The sequence below is a fragment of the Zootoca vivipara genome, chromosome 4 (assembly GCF_965207765.1).
Source record: "Zootoca vivipara chromosome 4, rZooViv2.hap1.1, whole genome shotgun sequence".
NCBI lineage: Eukaryota > Metazoa > Chordata > Lepidosauria > Squamata > Lacertidae > Zootoca > Zootoca vivipara.
The window spans coordinates 102,267,792-102,290,179 of record NC_142587.1 but is presented as its reverse complement, the minus strand read 5'-3'; the positions used below and the strand labels follow the sequence as shown (position 1 = coordinate 102,290,179).

The 22,388-nt window shown below is 47.5% G+C and overlaps 3 protein-coding genes across 3 annotated transcripts in view; 2 read left to right on the top strand and 1 right to left on the bottom strand.

Annotated features, from left to right (window-relative positions):
* Positions 1-3,447, top strand: part of LOC118078482 (uncharacterized) — a 31,334-nt gene extending 27,887 nt beyond the window's left edge. The window contains exon 8 of the mRNA XM_088668977.1: positions 676-3,447. Coding sequence (XP_088525103.1) covers positions 676-2,034 — 1,359 coding nt within the window. The 3' untranslated portion in view covers positions 2,035-3,447. The remainder of the gene's footprint in view (positions 1-675) is intronic.
* LOC148686099 (uncharacterized) overlaps positions 1-22,388 on the bottom strand; it is a 580,325-nt gene that overhangs the window by 434,822 nt on the left and 123,115 nt on the right. The gene's annotated exons all lie outside the window — the stretch shown is intronic.
* LOC132592062 (uncharacterized) overlaps positions 8,777-22,388 on the top strand; it is a 295,543-nt gene continuing 281,931 nt past the window's right edge. Inside the window, 2 exon segments of the mRNA XM_088668975.1 lie at positions 8,777-9,035; positions 10,134-10,627. Coding sequence (XP_088525101.1) covers positions 8,904-9,035; positions 10,134-10,627 — 626 coding nt within the window. The 5' untranslated portion in view covers positions 8,777-8,903.

The following is a 22,388-nucleotide window of genomic DNA, read 5'->3' as shown; positions in this document are numbered from 1 at the left end:
CCCAGAGAAGAGCCAGGCTTATTGAATCTCAGGTAGTAGTAGAAGTGATAATAATAGTAATAATAATAATTTTTATTTATACCCTGGCCATCTGGCTGGGTTGTCCCAGGCAATCTGGGAAGCTTCCAACACATATACAGTGGTACCTCTGGTTGCGAGCAGGATCTGTTCCAGAGGTCCGGCCAAATCCTGAGGTTTTCTCAACCTAGTTTCTGCGCATGCACACGGCGAAACCTGGTTCGATACGCAGCTAAACTTGGTCCGATACGCAGCAAAACTTGGTCCAATACTTCTGGATTTGCCGCTTTCATAAGATGAAGTTTACATAACCCAAGGTGTTTCTGTATAAACATGAAACCGTAACAATAACAATCTAATCCAACGTAAAAAGTACAAAAAATTTAAAATGAATAACTTACATCAAACAAAGCAACATTCATTAATCCATTAGAATTCAATAATAAATACATTCATTTATTACAAATAACAAAGGTAACGAACACACAGCCAATTGCCTTCAGTTCTACCTCTACAACAAATTTAATGAGCTTTATTCCATAATTGGGGGCTCCATTTGTTCCTGAGCTTCTAATCACTTTTTTCTCCATTGCAGAGAGTGAAGAATTGGAAATCATAAACAAGGATGACCATGACAAAATCTGTAAAAATTTGGAGTGTGGAAAGAGCTGCAGTCAGAGCTCCCATTCCACTTCCCATCAAAGAATTCACATAGGGGAGAAACCCTATCAGTATGTGGAATGTGGAAAGAGCTTCAGTACGAGCTCCTCTCTCACTTCCCATCACAAAATTCATACAGGGGAGAAACCCTATCAGTGTGTGGAATGTGGGAAGAGCTTCGCTGATAGCTCCGATCTCACTAAGCATCAGAGAATTCATACTGGGGAGAAACCCTATCAGTGTGTGGAATGTGGAAAGAGCTTCAGTCATAGCTCCTCTCTCACTTCCCATCACAGAATTCATACAGGGGAGAAACCCTATCAGTGTGTGGAATGTGGAAAGAGCTTCAGGAAGAGCTCCCATCTCACTTCGCACCAAATAATTCATACAGGGGAGAAACCCTATCAGTGTGTGGAATGTGGGAAGAGCTTCGTTGATAGCTCCGATCTCACTTCCCATCAGAGAATTCATACAGGGGAGAAACCCTATCAGTGTGTGGAATGTGGAAAGAGCTTCAGTCATAGCTCCTCTCTCACTTCCCATCAAAGAATTCATACAGGGGATAAACCCTATCAGTGTGTGGAATGTGGAAAGAGCTTCAGGAGGAGCTCCCATCTCACTTCGCACCAAATAATTCATACAGGGGAGAAACCCTATCAGTGTGTGGAATGTGGGAAGAGCTTCGCTGATAGCTCCGATCTCACCAAGCATCAGAGAATTCATACTGGGGAGAAACCCTATCAGTGTGTGGAATGTGGAAAGAGCTTCAGTCATAGCTCCGATCTCACTAAGCATCAGAGAATTCATACTGGGGAGAAACCCTATCAGTGTGTGGAATGTGGAAAGAGCTTCAGTACGAGCTCCGATCTCACTAAGCATCAGAGAATTCATACAGGGGAGAAACCCTATCAGTGTGTGGAATGTGGAAAGAGCTTCAGTTTTAGCTCCGTTCTCACTAAGCACCAGAGAATTCATACAGGGGAGAAACCCTATAAGTGTGTGGAGTGTGGAAAGAGCTTCAGTACGAGCTCCTCTCTCACTTCCCATCACAAAATTCATACAGGGGAGAAACCCTATCAGTGTGTGGAATGTGGAAAGAGCTTCAGTCATAGCTACTCACTCACTTCCCATCACAGAATTCATACAGGGGAGAAACCCTATCAGTGTGTGGAATGTGGGAAAAGCTTCACTATGAGCTCCAATCTCACTAAGCATCAGAGAATTCACACACGGGAGAAACCATATAATTGCTTGGAATGTGGAAAGAGCTTCAAGGAAAAGGCCAATCTCAAAACCCATCAAAGAATTCATACAGGGGAGAATCATGGAATCGAAGATTTGTGGAGCTGGAAGTGATCCCTGATGTCATCTAGTCCACCCCATGTGATGCAGGAATAGCAAGTAAAGCATCCATGACAGATGGCCATCCAACTTCACTTGAAAACCTCAATAGATGGAAGTTCCAGCACTTCCAAGGGAGTCCAATCCACTAAGAGCTCTTGCTGTCAAAAAGTTCTTCTGCATGTTTAGTCAGAGTCTTCTTTTTTAACTTGAAGCCATTGATTTGTGTCCTACCCTCTGGAGCAGGAAAATTTATTTTATTTTATTTCTCCTTTATTGTCCACCTGGTGTCCTCTTATCCTTTGAGAACCACAATACATTTTTCCTTTTGTTCTTCTTTACTTTTTATCACAGTTTTGAACTCTCATACTTTGAAGGAGCAAGGTTTTAATCCCATGAAGTCAGCCAGCTACGGTAATCCTGTAGTAACATTCATAGCTGAGATAGGAAGACCATGTTGAGGGTCTGGAAAGAGTATTCAGACGGCAGTTAATCTGGAGGGAGAAGTTGTGGGAAGATGCTCTTCTCCTTCTGGGGTCTCCTTCCACTCAGGAGGGGGAAGAGCTTATAGGAAAAGGAGATTCCTGAGTCCGTGGCAAGGGCTGAGAGGATCCCCTTGGTCTGGCATACAAAGGAAAATACATCAGAGTGAGAGGAAGTGAGGAAAAGTGGCCCCTCGCTCGCGGAGCAAAGTATGAAGCCGTGAAGGAAGCTGGGCTGTGTCAAAAGTATTTCATGGAAACACCTGTCATAACTAAGGAATGGAGTTTGATTTACGTTTGCAACCGGGTGGCTGTGTGAAACAGCATATATCCCAGATGTTGTCGTTATTCAACCATTTGAGGCAACTACAGATTCCCTTCACAGAGCAGCAGAAAGTTTACATTTTGCTGAGTTCTTTAGACCCCAGCTATGAGACCCTTTCTCTTGCTTTGGAAGCCATGCCTGCAAACCAGATTGATATTGAATATGTACGGGCAGATTACAGGATGAACAGGATGAGAGGTTGAGAGAGAAAGGAAAAGCTGTGAAGGGGGGGCGGTTGCCTTGTGCCCAGGAGGGGGGGTGCAGAAGAAGCTGAAAACACTGTGCATGCCTTTGCAACAAAGCGGTGCTATGTGTGCAATTCTGATCAACACCTGCAGAGAGGTTCAAGAGCCCTAAGCTCTGTGATTAAACCACAGCACCACCCGCGTCTCTCTCCAAACTCCAGTGAGCATGTCCTTTGCTGTGTAAAAATAAAACCTCATTTTTGTGCTCTAAAAACAAGACCTCTTCCTTACACACACACACTTCCCAAGATGGCTTGCTCTATGTAGAATCAATTATTGTTGCAATGCTTGGGTCATATGAATTGAATCAGAATATCTACCCACCCACGTCATGTGTTTATTCAGGTGAGGCTGAATAAAGGACCAAAGAAAAATCCTTCTTGACTGCATCCGCATTGTTTCCAATATTAGTTCACTTTGCTATAAAAGTGTGTCATATTTATTGCTGTGAAATCATACCACACTCAGCTTACGGATCTCACACACAAACCCCCCAAAAAACCTGCACCGACTTGCTGCTTTTCCCCAATTTTCTAGGTAGAAATAACTGATATTGAGAAGCATAGCTGTCAACTTTCCTATTTGAAAATAAGGGATCAGCAGCAGCCTCACCTGCCCCGGGGACAGTCTATGGTATATCTAACAGGATAGCAGCGGGAAACGGCACTGGAATAAGGGAATTTCCAGCCAAAAAGGGGGGGGGTTGACAGCTAATTTGAGAAGGAAGAAGAGAGAGAGAGACCCCCAACCCTCAATCTTTGGGGGTGTGGTAGGCATCATTTCAGCAATGCTGCCCCGCTCCATTTTGCCTCTGTAGGTCCCCATGTCCCTTTCCTGTGGCCCCTGAATGGCTCTCTCCTCATCCGTCCGTCTCTGGAGACAATGGAGGACCGCTCAAGCGGTGGGGAGATGGCGACGCCTGCCGGGGCAGCTGGCTGCTGTGACGGACAGGAGAGGCAGAGCAGAGTCCGGGGTGCAGTGCCTCACATTTCCACCAGAGGGCGGGAGCCTCTCTCTGATTGGCTACCCAGAGGGGGGTGGAGCCAGCACTTTTGGAGGGAGAATAAAGGGAGCTGTTTCTGAGCGGATTTTTTTTACAAAGGGCTGGATTTTGTGATGGGGGAGAGGGAAGGTTGGGAGAAGCAGGGTCGGCTCTAGGGCAAGGCTCGGTGGCGCAATGCACCAGGGCGCCGGACCGCCAGGGGCGCCGGGCCGCGGTACCTGCCCGCCAGCCGCCCGCCCACCAGCCGCAGCCTGGCACCCACCAGATTAAGCATCAGGAGACAGAATAGCCAACACCAGTCCCTCTGGAAGGTTCTGCCGATTGCGTCCAGAAACAGAGGGCAAGTGGATGGGCAACAGCGACTGTGGGAAGAAGGAGGTAGGCCAACTAAGGCCACCTTGTGTGAGCCCCTCCCCTTCAAAGACCAGGAAGTGCCCGAATCTGAACGTGAGCACACAAAAGTTACATTATATACCCAGCCTGGTGCCCTGGCCTGAAACTCCCATCATCCCCTGACAGTGCATTTGTGCCAGCTGAGGCAGCCAGGACTTGCATTCAAAAACATGTGGGCGGCATCCGGTTGGGGAAGAGTGGTCCAATGGCCCAGCTAACTCCAAAGGCAGCAGCTCTCCACAATCTTGGACTGAACTGTTTCCCCACCTCCTGTAATAATAATATTTGTTTTTATTGTCACCCTGTCCATCTGACTGGGCTGCCTTAGCTAGAAAGTGAACTTGAGACTTATGTAGTCAAATTATAAGTTCTGTCACTAAGTTATCACAGGGCGATAGGTAGCTTAGTGATAAAACTTTAGAAAATCCTGTACCAATGGTATTTAACTCCATACAAAGTTTTTTATTTTTATTAACTCCATACAAAGTAAGTTTATTGCAAGATTAATTAGTAATAATAATAATAATAATAATAATAATAATAATAATAATAATAATAATAATTTTATTATTTATACCCCGCCCACCATCTGGCCAGGTTCCCCCAGCCACTCTGGGCGGCTTCCAACAAAATATTAAAATACAAAAATCCATCAAACATCAAAAGCTTCCCTAAACAGGGCTGCCTTGAGATGCCTTCTAAAGGTCTGGTAATTGTTGTTCTCTTTGACATCTGATGGGAGGGCATTCCACAGGGTGGGTGCCACTACCGAGAAGGCCCTCTGCCTGGTTCCCTGTAACTTGGCTTCTTGCAATGAGGGAATCGCCAGAAGGCCCTCGGCGCTGGACCTCAGTGTCCGGGCAGAGCGATGGGGGAGGAGACACTCCTTCAGGTATACTGGACCAAAGCCGTTTAGGGCTTTAAAGGTCAGCACCAACACTTTGAATTGTGCTCGGAAACGTACTGGTAGCCAATGTAGGTCTTTCAGGACCGGTGTTATGTGGTCTCGGCGGCCGCTCCCAGTCACCAGTCTATCTGCCGCATTCTGGATTAGTTGTACTTTCCAAGTCAACTTCAAAGGTAGCCCCACAGCATTGCAGTAGTCCAAGCAAGAGATAGCTAGAGCATGCACCACTCTTGCTAGACAGTCTGCAGGCAGGTAGGGTCTCAGCCTGCGTACCAGATGGAGCTGATAGACAGCTGCCCTGGACACAGAATTGACCTGTGCCTCCATGGACAGCTGTGAGTCCAAAATGACTCCCAGGCTGCGCACCTGATCATTCAGGGGCACAGTTACCCCATTCAGAACCAGGGAGTCCTCCACACCTGCCCGCCTCCTGTCCCCCACAAACAGTACTTCTGTCTTGTCGGGATTCAATCTCAATCTGTTAGCCGCTATCCATCCTCCAACCACCTCCAGGCACTCATATTGCCTGGCACTCACATTGCCATAAAGCTCCAAAATATTACCATGAAATTGTTTAAAAGACAGAGGAAGTCTTGGGAGCACAGTATTATTAAATTTAGTCTCTGCTGCTTAAGCTTGGGGCAAGGAAGACAGCACCTCAAGTTTCAGATAGGTTTTAAAATATCTACGGTAGGTTTTAAAATATTCCTGTGGTTTCCCCCAACTGGTCTTCGGAAGCATTGCCCCTTCCGACTGTGGAGGCAGAGCAGAGCCACGGTTACCACTAGCCACTGAGAAGCCTTACCCTCCACAAATCTGCCCAATGCTCTTCTAAAGCTGTCCGAGTTGGTGGCCGCTTCTGCCTCCAGTGGGAGGGAGTTCCACAGTTTACCTATGTCCTGCCGCCTCCCTTGGGAAGCAGCAGTTGTGGTGTGTCCTGCCCGGGGCCCGAGTGACGTACAAAGGTTCAGCAATTTGTTGCTTTCTCAGTAAACAGTTTATTGGCTTTGCAATTACTGTGGTTAAGCGCCTGCCCGGCGCTGGCAGGCTGCTTTTTCTGGTGTGGCAAGTGAGTTCCCTGCTACAACAAAGGGTGGGTTGCTTTCTGCCCCCCCCCATTCCACTGCCCTCCTACTTTCTCCCAGATCCTGGCATGCCCTCCTGGTGGTTGTGTTATTGTGGGTGAGGAGTTGTTTAAGATTGGGTGGCTGTCAATGAAAGGTCTTCCTCCCAGAGCTTGAGAAAGAGAGCTGTCATTGTCTAGGAGAGGTTGTAGATCTCTGATGATGCGTTGTACTGTTTTAACTTGGGAGCTGTATGTGATTACTAGTGGTGTTCTGTTATTTTCTTTTTTGGGTCTGTCTTGCAGCAGGTTCTCCCTAGGTATCAGTCTGGCTCTGTTGATCTGTTGTTTAACTTCATCAGGTGGATATTTTAGTTCTAAAAATGTTTGCTGTAGATCTCTTAGGTGAGATTCTCTGTCTGTAGAGTTGGAACAGATGCGGTTGTAACGTAAGGCCTGGCTGTATACGATGGATTGTTTGGTATGTTTGGGATGGTAGCTAGAAGCATGTAGATATGTTTGTCGGTCAGTTGGTTTTCTGTATAAGGTGGTGTCTATACGTCCATGCTGTATTTTTATAGTAGTGTCCAAAAATGTATTTCTTGCATAGATTGGTTCATTGTTAGGTTGATGGTGGGGTGAAAGTCATTGAATGTCTGGTGGAAGGTTTCCAGGGTCTGTTGTCCATGTGTCCAGATAATAAAAATATCGTCAATGTATCACAGGTACAAGAGTGGGTAGGAGATTAGGAAACGTTGTTCTAAATCTGCCATGAAGATGTTGGCATACTGTGGGGCCATGCGGGTGCCCATGGCTGTGCCGCTGATCTGGAGGAACAGGTCACCACCAAATTTGAAGTGGTTGTGGGTAAGGACAAAGTGGCAGAGTTTGGTAGCAAAGTCCGCTGTGATTTTATCTGAAATGGTGTTCCTTATGGCTTGTAAACCATGTGTAAATCGCAGGCTTGTATGTGTGGTGTGTGTTTTACTTTGAGGGGTGGTTTGGGGACCTCGGCACACAAAAAAACAGTTTGTTTATGTTTCCTGTTTTCTTTCCCCAAGCAGAGATAATATGAAAGTGTGGTGTCTGCTCCCTAAAAAGGTCAAAAACTCTGGGAAAAGGGGGGGCGCCGGAGGGATCTTCGCACCATGGCGCTGGATATGCTTAAGACGGCCCTGGGGAGAAGATGGGGATGAGGAGAGGGAGGGAGGGAGGTAGAAGGGGCTCTGATCCTCTGTGAGGAGAATATCTCTAGAGCCAGAGGAAGGAGCCTCACAGCTTGAAGGGGGAGACCTTGTTGAGGGTCTGGAGAGAGTATTCAGGCGGGAGTGAAGCTGGAGGGAGAAGCTGTGGGAAGACGCTCTTCTCCTTCTGGGGTCTCCTTCCAGTCAGGAGGGGAGAGATCTCCTAGGAAAAGGAGATTCCCCGAGTCCTTAGCCTCTCTCTGATTGGCTACCGCTGAAGAGAGGGGTGGAGCCCGCACTTTTGGAGGGAGAATAAAGGGAGCCGTTTCTGAGGGGATTTTTAGAAAGGGCTGGATTTTGAGATGGGGGAGAGGGAAGGTTGGGAGAAGAAGATGGGGATGAGGAGAAGTTTGGAGGGAAGGAGAAGTGGCTCTGATCCTCTGTGAGGAGAATATCTCTAGAGCCAGAGGAAGGAGCCTCACAGCTTGGAGGGGGAGACCTTGTTGAGGGTCTGGAGAGAGTATTCAGGCGGGAGTTAATGTGGAAGGAGAAGCTGTGGGAAGACGCTCTTCTCCTTCTCCTTCTGGGGTCTCCTTCCAGTCAGGAGGGAGAGATCTTCTAGGAAAAGGAGATTCCCCAGTCCGTGGCAAAGGCTGAGAGGATCCCCTGGGTCTGGCATACAAAGGAAAATCCCTCAGAGAGAGGGGGGGAAGCGAGGAAAAGTGGCCCCTCAGGGCTCACGGAGCAAAGTATGAAGCCCTGAAGGAAGCTGGGCTGTGTCAAAAGTAAAGGGAGGGAGCCAAGGGAGGGAGCGGATCAGAGACCAACCAAGAGGGTCCCCTCCCTCCAAGAAAAGCATCTCTGGGATTGTGCAAGAGGGCTGAGCAGGGCGGACTCGGCTTTGCAAGGGTTAAAGGGAACTGAGCTGCATTCCTAGAGAAGACAGGAAGTCACGGGGGAGGGGCCAGGTCCTCCAGACGAAAAGCCCCTCCCTCCTCTTCCTGCTTTCCTCTCCTGCAAATGCTGCTTCGCCCTCCTTCCTCCACGGGGATCTGGTGAGTCTCTTCTTCCTCCCCCCCAGAGGGTGCAGTGCGGAGAAGGGGGGGTCGCAGGGATGCAGGGAGGGAGGGGGGCTCGTGGGGGGAGACTGGGGGGAGGGGGTCCTGCCAGGGAGGGGCGAGGGCGGAGGAACTGTCTCCTTCCGTGAGATCAGAGCTTCCCCAAAACAAGCCCCACCCGGCAGGGCCCCCCCCCCACCCTCTCCATTCTCCCCTGAACCCGGATGGAAGGAAAAGCCAAGAGGCCTGCCCCCCCCCTTCTCAGCCTCTTTTCTTGGCCTTCACTCCATTGTGCATTCTCCTTACCTGGCCGGGGGGGGGGGCATGCCGAATCAGGTGGGTGGCAGCTGCCCCAGGTAAGCTTCGCTCGGTGCGGAGGGGGGGGGAGGTTATTCAGAGCCCCCTGGGAAATCTAGCAGATAGAAAACTAGCTTCTTTAAATCAGGTTATCAGTAGGACTTTTGCTCTGTGTGACGTGGTCCAGCGTCATTCTACAAGAGAGGAAACATGTAGGAAAGGTTGCTCAAAAACCTCTTCCTTTCTCTTCTTTCTGGATGCTTCTAAAGGTAAAGGTAAAGGGACCCCTGACCATTAGGACCAGTCGTGACCGACTCTTGGGTTGCGGCGCTCATCTCGCTTTACTGGCCGAGGGAGTCAGCGTACAGCTTCCAGGTCATGTGGCCAGCATGACTAAGCCGCTTCTGGCGAACCAGAGCAGCACATGGAAACACCGTTTACCTTCCCGCTGGGGTGGTGCCTATTTATCTCCCTGCACTTTGATGTGCTTCCGAAGTGTTAGGTTGGCAGGAGCTGGGACCGAGCAACGGGAGCTCACCCCATCGTGGGGATTCCAACCGCCGACCTTCTGATCAGCAAGCCCTAGGCTCTGTGGTTTAACCCACAGCACCACCTGTGTCCCTTGTTGATGCTTCTACCGCCCCCTTATTGGCAGATCAAGCCAAGCTTTAGGAGGAAGGGTGGGAGGAGCTGGAAAAGAGGAGACCCAGAGGAGAGAGGAGAGCCATGTCCCATGGAAGAGGGAGCAGGCTTGTTTTCTCCAGCTTTGGGGGTAGGATTCAAACCCATGGCTTCAAGGTACAAGAAAGGAGATTCCGACTCAACAGACCTAGTCCTTTTTCACTAGGCACCAATGACTCCCTTGTCAATCAGTTCTGACTTCATGCATTGACTGGAAGGAAGGAGACAGCAGGCTGATTCATCTCACAGAATTCCCTTCACTTGCCTCCACATTTCCACAATCTCCCTTCAAGGAGGGCTAGAGGCTTACATCTCCTCCTCCTCCTCCTCCTTTATAGAAAGATAGGTCAGAGTCTGGGCTGTGGTGTAGTCCTACACTGGTTCCCAGCCAGACTCATCCATGCTTGCTCAGGGAACCTTTTTCTTCTCCTGATATTCTACAACTTTTGTAACAGAATACAGTATTTGTTTTGTAGGATTTGCTAAAGCTTCTCATTCAGACAGGCAGAACTTGGCAGAAGAGCAAAGTGTTCCTTCCAATCTCTCAGAGGCTTCCTGAGAGCAAGATGGATGAGCAAGACTCAGCTGGCCCTGGAGCAGGAAGAGGCCATGCCATCCAAACTGGGAGCAGTGGGGGATTCTGGGAAAACTCTGTGCAGAAGATCCTGGGTGAGGAGGACACCCTCCGCTCAGAGGTGCAGAGCCAGCAGTTGAGGCAGTTCTGCTTCCAGGAGGCCAAAGGACCCCGAGAGGTTTGCAGCCGACTCTACCACCTTTACCATCAATGGCTGAAACCAGAAAGGCACACGAAAGCTGAGATGCTGGACCTGGTGATCTTGGAGCAGTTCCTGGCTGTCCTTCCCCTGGAGATGGAGAGCTGGGTGAGGGAATGCGGAGCGGAGACCAGTTCCCAGGCGGTGGCCCTGGCCGAAGGTTTCCTCCTGAGTCAGGCAGAGGAGAGAAAGCAGGAAGAGAGCAAGCAGGTGAGAGAGACTTTCCTCTGGATTCTTCCAAGGGGCTCCAAACAGGACAGAGAACATCCAAAAATGCTCCACTGATGGCCCTTCCTTTTTCTGGGAAAGTATCTGTGGAATGAGATCTAACACCCTCAATGTTTTATCTTTGTCATTCTCTTTCAAATATTTTTTGCCATTCATTCTCTCTTTTTAATCCTTGTTGCTCTTTCAGGAAAAGGATCATTTTGCAGAAATGGACATGGATTCCTGTGAGGCAGAGAGGCCTCCGTTGGACACCAGAAAGAGGCCGCTGGGTAAGGAGGAAGGTGGCTTGTCTCCATTTGGTCTCATTCTGTTGGTTTTCCAACTAATCTGAGGGTTCTTTTCATCTTGGGTTTTTTTGGGGGGGGGCTGTTGGGAACAAGGGTGCAGAGGAGGGGAGATGTATTTCTGCATAACAAACATGAAATGGGCACAAACCTCCAAGGCTTTCTCAAAGGCTTTTTTTTCTCTTACAGGTGACAGAATGATGCTGGCAAGACTTCCTTATTCACATTTTCATGGGGGCAGAAGGGAAACAGCAGCTGTGGAACCAGATCAGGTCAGGGGAAGCTGCCTTGTGGGGACAGAGGCCGAGGGATGGAGCAATGTCATGGACTGGTTGGGCACAGAGGAATGGTGGGAGGAAGCAGCCGGGGAACCAGGAAGGGAAGATGGCTCAGAGCTGAAGGAGTGGAGGTGGAAGAAGGATGAGTGGTCAGAGGGAGAAGAGGGAGAAGGCTCAGAAGAAGAGGTGTCAGAAGCTGACTTACCTAAACGTATTATAAGTCTTAACCTTAACACTAAACCTTAACCTTAACACATACTATGTACAGAACACCCCTTTTCTCTAGGTCCGGGGCCAGAACGTAGTGGTGGGGGATGAGTGTTCAGACCCCTGGGTTCTCACTTGGGTGCCTCAGGGTTCCATTCTCTCCCCCATGCTTTTTAATATATATATATAAAGCCACTGGCTGGGTGTTCATCAGTATGCGGATGATACCCAGAACCAGTGAAGGCGGTGAAGGTCCTGTCTTAGTGTCAGGAGGCAGTTGAAGGATGGATGGCAGCTAATGGATTGAGGCTGAATCCTGACAAGACAGAAGTACTGTTCTTGGGGGACAGGAGGCGGGCAGGTGTGGAGGACTCACTGGTCCTGAATGGGATAACTGCCCTTGAAGGACCAGGTGCGCAGTCTGGGAGTCATTTTGGACTCACAGGTGTCCATGGAGGCGCAGGTCAATTCTGTGTCCAGGGCAGCTGTCTACCGGCTCCATCTGGTACGCAGGCTGAGACCCTCACTGCCCACGGACTGTCTCGCCAGAGGGGTGCATGCTCTAATTATCTCTCACTTGGACTACTGAAATGCGCTCTACGTGGGGCTACCTTTGAAGGTGACCCGGAAACTGCAATTAATCCAGAATGCGGCAGCCACACTGGTGACTGGGAGCAGCCGCCAGGAACACATAACACCAGTCCTGAGAGATCTACACTGGCTCCCAGTACGTTACCGAGCACAATTCAAAGTGTTGGTGTTGACCTTTAAAGCCCTAAACGGCCTCGGTCCTGTATACCTGAAGGAGCGTCTCCACCCCCACCATTCAGCCTGGACACTGAGATCCAGCGCCGAGGGCCTTCTGGCGGTTCCCTCATTGTGAGAAGTTGAGGTTACAGGGAGCCAGACACAGGGCCTTCTTGGTGGAGCACCCTTCAATCAGATGTCAAGGAAATATGCAGGTATCCAATTTTTAAAAGACATCTGAAGGCAGCCCTGTTTAGGGAAGTTTTTAATATTTAATGCTGTATTGATTAATACTCGATTGGGAGCCTCCCAGAGTGGCTGCGGAAACTCAGCCAGATGATCGGGTTATAAATAATAAATTATTATTATTATTATTATTATTATTATTATTATTATTATTATTACCAGAAGGAAGAGAGATAGAAATATAGAAAGATAAAGTGAAACCCAGGCTCCTTCTGGCCTCTTCTTATAGTCAGCATCACCTTGACAGAAGAGATAACAGAACCACCTAAACGTCCACCTAGAAATTAGTCCATTAATTGATAGGCAATGCAAACTGACAGACCCACAGAGCCAAGTCTCTAAATATTGTGTTCTTGCTGATAGAGTAAACTCCAGCTGTGAACTAGAGTTGATAGGGACCCCAAGGGTCATCAAGTCCAACCCCCTGCATTGCAGGAATTTCAGTTAGATCATCCATGACAGATGACATTCCAAACTAGGCTTATTTACTATCTATATTGATCATTGAATGCTAAAATAGGCTTCTAAGCAGTGGACAAATGAGAACACATAGTGGCCCCCCATTCCTCCCTCTCTCCATGCCCCCATGAACCCCTTGAATTTGGCTCTAGGGCATTGGGAGGGAACGTCCCCAGAACAGGACATGAGGAGAGGAGAAAGTGGATCCTTCCATTGTTTAAACTGGAATGCTTGCGTAGACAGAATGACTTGGAAAACCTACCGTATTTGCACAAACATGAATACCCATAGTTAAAATGCAGAAGAAGAGAATTCCATTAAAGCCTTAAAATAGGTACCCATAATTAAAATGTGCAGCAAAGGAATACTATTGAAACAACACAGTCATTAAGAGGAAGGCAAGAACAGAGCATTGTGTAGCAGATCATATTTCTGCTGTCTCAGAGGAGGACATTTCCCTTTTTCTTTCAGGGTCCAGTGTTCTTTGAAGATGTCGCTGTTCGTTTCACGGAGGAGGAGTGGGTGTTGCTGGATCCTGACCAGAGAGCTCTGCATAAGGACGTCATGGAGGAGAATCGTGGGATCGTGGCCTCTCTTGGTAAGGCTCCCTGTGGGATCTTCCTATCTGTCTGGAAATTCAAAAAATACCTCTTTGTGACAAACCTCATATATTTTCACAGAGCTCAACAGCGCCCCCTACATCACCTGGGAACCTAACACCCCGCCCCCCGGCACTCCCCCCCCCCGCGGAGCACGCTACCGGCGATCCCACTGCCCCCAGCCATTCCCCCCACCCTGCCAATTGCGCCGACAACGATCCCGCCACCCCCAGGAACCAGGCCATCTCCACAAGAGGCCTACACCTCTCCACAACCCCCCACCCCACGGATCCCGCCCAGCCGATCCCGTCGGACACCCCCCCCAATATCGCACCGATCCACAATCCCCTCCGCTCCCCACCCCACGGATTACACCGCCACCGATCCCGTCTCCCCCAGTCACTCCCCACTCTACCTCACCGATCCCGCCACCGCCGATCCCGCTCCCCCCCCGGGGACCAGGCCGCCTGCAGAAGAGGCCTATACCTCTCCACAACCCCACCCCATGGATCCCACCCAGCCTATCCTGCCGGACCAACCCCCCCGGAGAACACACCAATCCACACTCCCCCACCCCACCCCATGGATCTCCCCCCCATCGATCCCACACCCACCGATCCTACCAGCTGGATTCCGCCACTAGCATACACCAGTCCGACTCAAGAACAGGCCCACCATTCCACCTTCCCCAATCCACCCCACCCACCCCAACACACACAGAAATCCCACCTCGACACCCCTAACCACCTCCATATTACCCTGACTCTACAACACCGCTCGCCCAGGACCCACAAACCACCTACATACTACCCTCTACAACACCACCCACCAAACCCCACCCCCTCCGTATTACCCTTAATTGGTGTGGGGGGCCAAATAGGGGTCAGGGATAGGGAAACCCCTGGTTGGGGTGGGTTGTGGGGGTCAAAATGGAGGACATGGATAGGTAAGTCCCTCCCTGATTGGGATGGGGGGGTGTCTGTCAATAGGTGACAGGGATAACTAAAACATTCCCTGGGATGGGTCGCTACAGAGTGTGGGGAGACACAGGTATTCCCCTATCTAAACATAACACAGGGGGGACTCTGACGGTCTGGGGAATCTGAAGGGGGACTCTGACCCGCCATTTACCAAACAATGCCACAGCAATGTGTGGCAGGGCCAGCTAGTTACAGATAAAAAGGTAATGAACACACAGCCAATTGCCTTCTCTACAACCAATTTAATGAGCATTATTCCATAATTGGGGACTCCATTTGTTCCTGAGACTCTCATCCCTTTCTCTCTCCATTTCAGATTGGGATGAATTGGAAATCAATAACAAAGGTGACCACAACAAAATCTGTAGAGTGGAGAAGCCACATAAAAATTTGGAGTGTGGAAAGAGCTGCAGTCAGAGCTTCCATTCCACTTCCCATCAACGAAACCTCATTGGAAAGAAACCATATCAGTGTGTGGAATGTGGAAAGAGCTTCTATCAAAAGGCCAATCTGAATACCCATCAAAGAATTCACACAGGGGAGAAACCCTATCAGTGTGTGGAATGTGGAAAGAGCTTCTATCAAAAGTCCAATTTCAATACCCATCAAAGAATTCACACAGGGGAGAAACCCTATCAGTGTGTGGAATGTGGAAAGAGCTTCTATCAAAAGTCCAATTTCAATACCCATCAAAGAGTTCATTCAGGGGAGAAACCCTATCAGTGTATGGAATGTGGAAAGAGCTTCAGTAAGAGCTCCTATCTCTCTTCCCATCAAAGAATTCATACAGGGGAGAAACCATATAAATGCATAGAATGTGGGAAGAGCTTCAATGACAAGGCCAATCTCAATTCCCATCAAAGAATTCACACAGGTGAGAAGCCCTATCAGTGTATGGAATGTGGAAAGAGCTTCAGTACGAGCTCTCATCTCATTTCCCATCAAATAATTCATACAGGGGAGAAACCGTATCAGTGCTTGGAATGTGGAAGGAGCTTCAGGAGGAGTTACGATCTCACTTCCCATCAAAGAATTCATACAGAGGAGAATCACAGAATCGTAGAATTGTGGAGCTGGGTGTGATCCCTTGTGTCATCTAGTCCACCCCATGTGATGCAGGAATAGCAAGTAAAGCATCCATGACAGATGGCCATCCAACTTCACTTGAAAACCTCAAAAGATGGAAATTCCAGGACTTCCTTTTTTAAATTATTTAATTAAGTTTACTACGAGCTTTTAACATAGCGGATATACATACAAACGTACGGTGCATACATGCAAACATACAGTACAAGCATACAATATAAACATACAAAAAAAACCTTAAACAAATACCTACATTCCATTACCATACAATACTAATATTCATATCCTTGAAATTAGTTCTTGATCATTTATAAGTTATTACATCAATAATAGAAAGAAAGAAAAATTTGTATACCGATTTCTTAGTCCTCTGTTCCCAGCAGAGGAAGCTAAGTTAAATAATCCTGGTTCTTAAACTTTTCCATTCTATCTCTCCCTTAAACTCTATCCGAAAATAAACAAAAGCATATTATAAAACAGGACTTAGACTTCTTAAATTCTTTATCATCATGTCGTCCTTTTATACTATATCGTTGTTATCCCTTTTCGTTATAAAACGAGTTATTCTGTTGCAATGGCCGTGTTGGTATCGCATCGTTTTTTAGATACATCAAAAATTCCAGCACTTCCAAGGGAGTCCAATCCACTAACAGCTCTTGCTGTCAAAAAGTTCCTCCACATGTTTAGTCAGAGTCTTCTTTTTTTAACTTGAAGCCATTGGTTCGTGTCCTACCCTCTGGAGCAGTAAAAGATGAGCTAAAAACGATACAACAAAGAAGAAAGTTTCCTTCCACAGAATTTAAATAATTAACAAAAAATCAGAATTCCTTGACTTCCTATCCTCAATTTCCATGTTTCCTTTTAACCCCCATTTGTTCATTCCGTTGCTCTGGAATACCTCTCAAATATAATGTTGTGTTGTGTTGTTTTGCTCCCAGAAGTGCAATATTATTGATTATGTCTTCCTGGGTTTCTCTTACTGTGGCTATCCCTGTTTTCCCATTCTTTCTTGACCCCCTTTAATCCCTCAGTTCTCTTCTTAATTTCTCTTAACACCCTCCTCCAAAGCTTGGACTGATTTTTCCAAACCATTAGTTTTCCTGGATAGTGTTTTGATCTCTGTTGTACATTTGCCCATCTTTTTTGGTGTTATTTTGTAAATCTTTTCCTAATTCCACCAGGATGTCTGCTATATTGGCATCTCCTTAGGTGGACCCCCTTTTAGTTTGGGTCGTTTCTTTTGTCCAGCCAAGTTTTTTTCTGTTAGAATATTTTTCTTTCCAATTAAATATTTTTTATTTGTTATTCCCAATGTCTCTCCCACTGTTGTCTTTATTTTATTTTATTTCTCCTTTATTGACCACCTGTTGTTCTCTTGTCCTTTGAGAACAACAAAATTTTTCTCCCTTTGCTCTTTTTTTTTCCTTTTTATCACAGTTTTGAACTCTCATACTTTGAAGGAGCAAGCTTTTAATTTCATGAAGTGAGCCAGCTAATCCTCTAGTAACAGTCATAGCTGAGATAGGAAGACCATGTTGAGGGTCTGGAAAGAGTATTCAGACGGGAGTGAAGCTGGAGGTCTAAGTAAAAGTTAACTTCTACCTGAAAGGACACATATCCTGACCCAACTTTCTTTCACCATCCTTTTTTTTTTTTGTAAATAAAACTTTCCTTGTTTAAGAATTGGATAGGATCGAGGGGTGAATGTAGGTATGTTGGTTTGTTTTGTTTGATTTCTTTGTTTCTGTTAGAATATTTGGTTGTTTATGATTTGGTTTGATTGGTATGTTTTGATATAATTTTCAATAAAGATGATTTTTTAAAACAACTGATTTTGAGAGGAGGGAGTTTAAGAGAAGCTGTGCCTGTAGAACCGTGTTTAATCCTGTGACATTTAGTTTATTTTTTTCAAATAATCTTTATTCATTTTCTAAAAGGAAAAATACAAAAGATACAAAAAAGAAGACTAAAAAAACTACATAGAAAATAACTATAACAACATTATTTCTTGTCACTTAACATTGTGGACTTCCTCAATTCCCCCTCATTGGGTCCATTTTCAATTCATCCTTAGCAATTTTCATATTATATCTTAAACCCTTTTCTACCGGTAACACTTACACAGTTTTATCTTCCTTTAATTCATAAACAATATCCATTATTCTTAATCTATAATAATCATCCAATATTCATTACCTTTAATTAATTTCTCAATATCCATCTTCATTTTCACCCCAGACATGCGTAGAAGCGACTTCCGGTGCCACGCCGCTGCTGGTCCCACATTCTTCAGCAGGAGACTTGGCAGTTATGCCCTACACAAAGCTCCTCCTTCTCAACACGCTCACCCTAGGATGCCAGAGCTCTGGATGTGGTGCAAGTCAGGATCTTCTAGGCTGCCCTTGATCCCCATGTGAACCAAGTAAACAGCCTGGATTCCTTAGGAGTCTCCCAATACAGTTACAATAGCAGAAAAGCTTCTTTAAGGAGAGCTCATAGTTTTATGTCGCCTTACGGTTCCAAACCTCATTTTTTGGAAGTTGTCGATTCTTAGTTTGTATTAGCAATAATTTAATTTTATATGTTTTACTAGCTGACCTGGCCACGCGTTGCTGTGGTTCTTTCCTGTGATCCCCCCCACCCTGTCCCGATCCATGACATATCCTGCCCCTCCTGCCTCCACCCCAGCTCATCCCTTTGTTTCGGTAGGATACCCTTCCCTCTTTTGTCCCTGGAGAGTGTTGGCCCCTCCCCCCTGTATCTCCATACCTTGGCCCCCACCCTTCGAAAAGAAATTAACAGCTTCTAGGTTCTATTTCCCAGCATGCACTTTTGTCTGAGCCTTCTGTTGTCCCTGGGGAGTGTTGGCCCCTACCCCCGGTATCTTCCTACATTGGCCCCCACCCTTGGAGAAGGAAATGTCAGTTTCTGGGTTCCATTTCCCAGTATTTTCTTTTGTCTGAGCCCTCTGTTGTCCCCTCCCCCCTGTATCTCCATACACTGGCCCCTGCACACGCATGGTGAGCATTTCTATATATTTAGATTAAGGATCGGGGGTGATGATGCGCCCTGGGACGCAGAGAACTACTTTAAAAATCCAGACCGGGGTGGGTGGGTTGTCAAATAACGAAGTCCCACAGCCCCGTAGCAACAGACAGGCCCAGACAGAAGGAGGGGGGTCATATGGGCCACTTGGCGCAGGCCTCCAAATCTAAAGGGGGCCTCGGTCAGCATATTCACAATCAGTAAAATGAAAAAATAACAAAAGGGTTAAAAACAGGGCCACATTATCTACCTGGCCCAGGCCCTGCAAGGGCCTGGCAACAGAAGGTGCATTCTGAAGCACCCAAGTTGTTCAGTTCCATAAAAAAAACCCAGGAAGTGGCAAGGGGAAGGTAGGGGATTGTAAATGGGGTGGGGGGTGGCCACTGCAAATATCTGAGGACTTAAACTGGGGAGAGAAAGTGCATGGTGGTTGTTGTTGTTGTTTTAAAAAAAGACACAGAGGCTTACAATCAGTTGTAGTATATATCTTAAAGCCTAGGTTAAAAGGGGCACGACTGCCCTTACTTAAAATGGCCACCGGAGCCTCGCATGTGACACAATGCCCACTAAATTATAAAGCGAAAACCCCTCGCTGTGCCCCCAAGTGCGTGTTAGGAGAAATGATGAACGACTGCCTAATGCTGCCAGGCGTTTATTAATGCAGACGCCGGGAGAGGCTTTGGGCTTGGGCTTTGGGGGTGGAATGGCTGTTTTGGTGGTTGTTGGACAGTTGCTCCCCCCACCCTACGTCAGCCCATGACCTGTTTGGGCTCCTCCTAGCCCCCACCTCCCACCCAGGGCTCCATTCGGGATAGTATTTAAAGGGCTGTAGAGCTGAGGCCTAGTCTGTAAAATGGAGCTGAGGCCTAGTCTTTAGGCTGTAAAGTAGAGGCAAGGCCTTGGCTTGGGGTAGTATTAAAATGTGACCCGAGGCCTCCGCCCTGTATCTCCATTCCTTGGTCCTGGCCTGACTCTGTGGGTTGTCTGGTAATAGGCCCCCTTCAGATCCCCCTGAGCCTCAGAGTCCCCCTGTTTTACAGGATCTCGTGGCAGAGGTGGGATTTGTGGGTGTGGCGCGTTGTTGTGGCTAATCCCTGTGACTGCCCCCACGTGTCTCGATCCATGATCTATTCTGTTTGCCCCCCCCCCGTGACCGGTGTATCTCATGACGTTTTGAAGAATGGTATTTATTTTTGTCTTGTGGTTATTTGCGGGGGGGATTTGGGGGGGTAGTGGTGCTAAATTGTAAAGTAAAAACCCCTTGCCATGCCCCCAAGTGCATTGCTGTGGGTTATCCCCCCCCGGGGCCTAGTGAGGGCCTGTCAGCAGGGGCCTACATAACACAAAGGCCTAGGGCCACCTTGGTGGTTTCAGTTGCTTGGTTGATGATGTCATTTGGTTTGTGGGTGTGGCTTAGATTTCACATGAAAGGAGGGGTGGAGTAGGGTACAATGCCACTTGAGGGCGCTGTTTGACTTGGTGGAAAACCAGGTTTCTACCTGCCCAGATGCGAAATTTGAGGGGTTTTTGTCCCCAACAACCCCCGGGAAGTGGCCTGGATCATTGTGTCAATATTTCAGGACGATCGGTCAAGCGGTTACGGAGAAAAGTGCGGCCGACACTTTCAAGATTTTTACATTTATATATATATAGATTAAAACATTTTGAAGGTGTGTGTTTACAATCAAGCAGTGTATACATTTTATGAAAATTACAATACATCATAACATAATATAACATAAGCACGATTTATTTTAAAAATATTAATAAAATAGAGCACTGTATTTCAGTTTGTGTCTTCCTGGAGTTCCACAATTTTGCTGGGTGGAGAGGAAATGGTCTCTCCTCCTTCATCTCAGCTCCACAGCAGTTCTCTCAAAAAGGCTTGGCACTCCAGAATGCAGAACTCTGAGCCCTTTATAACATAAAAACATCATCAAACAAGGAACTTACAGTTCTGGAGAAATCATCATCATCATCATCATCATAGTGTTTATTCAATTTATATACCACCCTTCATCAGAAGATCCCAGGGCGGTGTACAACATTAAAATAACATTACAGAACAACAATGATAAAAACATAATAAAAAGTATAATAAAAAGCATACTGCGAGACAGCCTAATAATGCAGCACTCCTTTTAAAACTTGATGGAAGACTCGCTGCTCACCTGTTTTTAAGGCCACGAGGGGGGTGGGGTGATTCATCCAAGGGAGGCTCCTCTGCTGGCCCTCCCAAGGTTTGGACATAGTCCAGATGGTGTTTCCTGCTTGGCAGGGGGTTGGACTGGATGGCCCTTGTGGTCTCTCCCAACTCTATGATTCTATGATTCAGTCCTTCTCCTGTCACCCACAGCCATAGAATTAGAGAGTTGTCCACCCAAGCTCTGCACACCCTCCAACATGTTGCATAGAGAAATTGAGACGCGTGGCTTTTGGGGCCACACTCCTGAATGAGTCACATAACTCACGCGAGAGCAAGGACTCCCCAAAATGGGCGTCTTTTGGGGTCACACTTTCAAGGGAGACAGAAAAGGACATCCTGGGAGCCAATCATAAGCCAGAGTGGCTTTTGTCATTCCAGGATGTCAGGCTCGTAGCAGGACAGTTGACGGGTATGTGAAGACCGCCAAAGATGGAGAGTCCACAACCCATAAATGTGAGCAGGCTGGAAGCAAGGAGGGAGGTTACCATAACTTCTGTCATAGAGCTTCAGTATTCTGATGACAACGTAATGTGCACATGCTCAGATTATGACCTCCAAACCATCCTAAATATCTTTGCAGATGCTTATGAAAAGCTTGGCCTATCACTCAACATCCAAAAAACCAAAGTGCTGCACCAACAAGCACAAAATAACCCTTTTGCAGCGCCACAAATCCAACTCAATGGCACAGGGGGCAAATCGACACCATGATCAACTCCCTCCCAGAAACCAATGTCCCCACTGTGGAAGGACGTGTGGATCCAGAATTAAACTCCACAGTCACCCAGGGACTCATTGTTAAAACCGTGTTTATGGAAGACAATCTTACTATCGCCAAAGAAGAAGAAGTCGTCAATATGACTGCCTCTCCACTGGCTGAGATGCTTCTGCCCATCTCATCCGCGTAGCCAATCAAAATATTCACGGCCAACAGGTCCCACCCCTGCTTCCAGCAACTCTCTCCCATGGGAATGGCTTGGCAAGGAGGAGGCTCCTGTTGTCTCCCCCCTTTTGTCTCTGAAGGGGAAAGAAACCCAGCTAGAAGATTATCACAGGGTGATTTTGTTTGGATGGGGAGGGGCTTGCTAAGAGTCCTGTGTGGCACCTTGAAGGCTCTCCCATTCTGACTCCAGCAGTCCTACCTGGGAGCCCCTTATCAGCCCCTCTGAGGTCCCCCCCATGGCACCTGCTCAGCTGAGAGGAGGGGGTCACAGCACAGGGGGCAAATCAGCTGCTGCTCCATCCCTTGAGGGATTCCCCGCCTCACTTAATGGGCCAAATATTCCAAAACGGCATTCAAAATGTGCCCTTCCCTGCATTTGGCAACCCGGCTCCCCAGCTCAGCAATGTGCAGTCCCAGGAGAGGAAGGAACAGCGCATCTTCCTCTTCCTCCCTCAGCTGAGATCTGGATGGAGGGAGACATGAGAGACCAACTCTCAAGATCTGGAGGGCTGACCCATGGAAGAGGGAGCCAGCTTCTTTTATCCTGCTCTAGAGGGGAGCACCCAAAATAATGGACCCAGAGGACTCTCCTTCCTTGGAGGTTTTGAGCAGAGGTTGAATGATTTAGCTGAGATTTCTGCCTTGCAGGG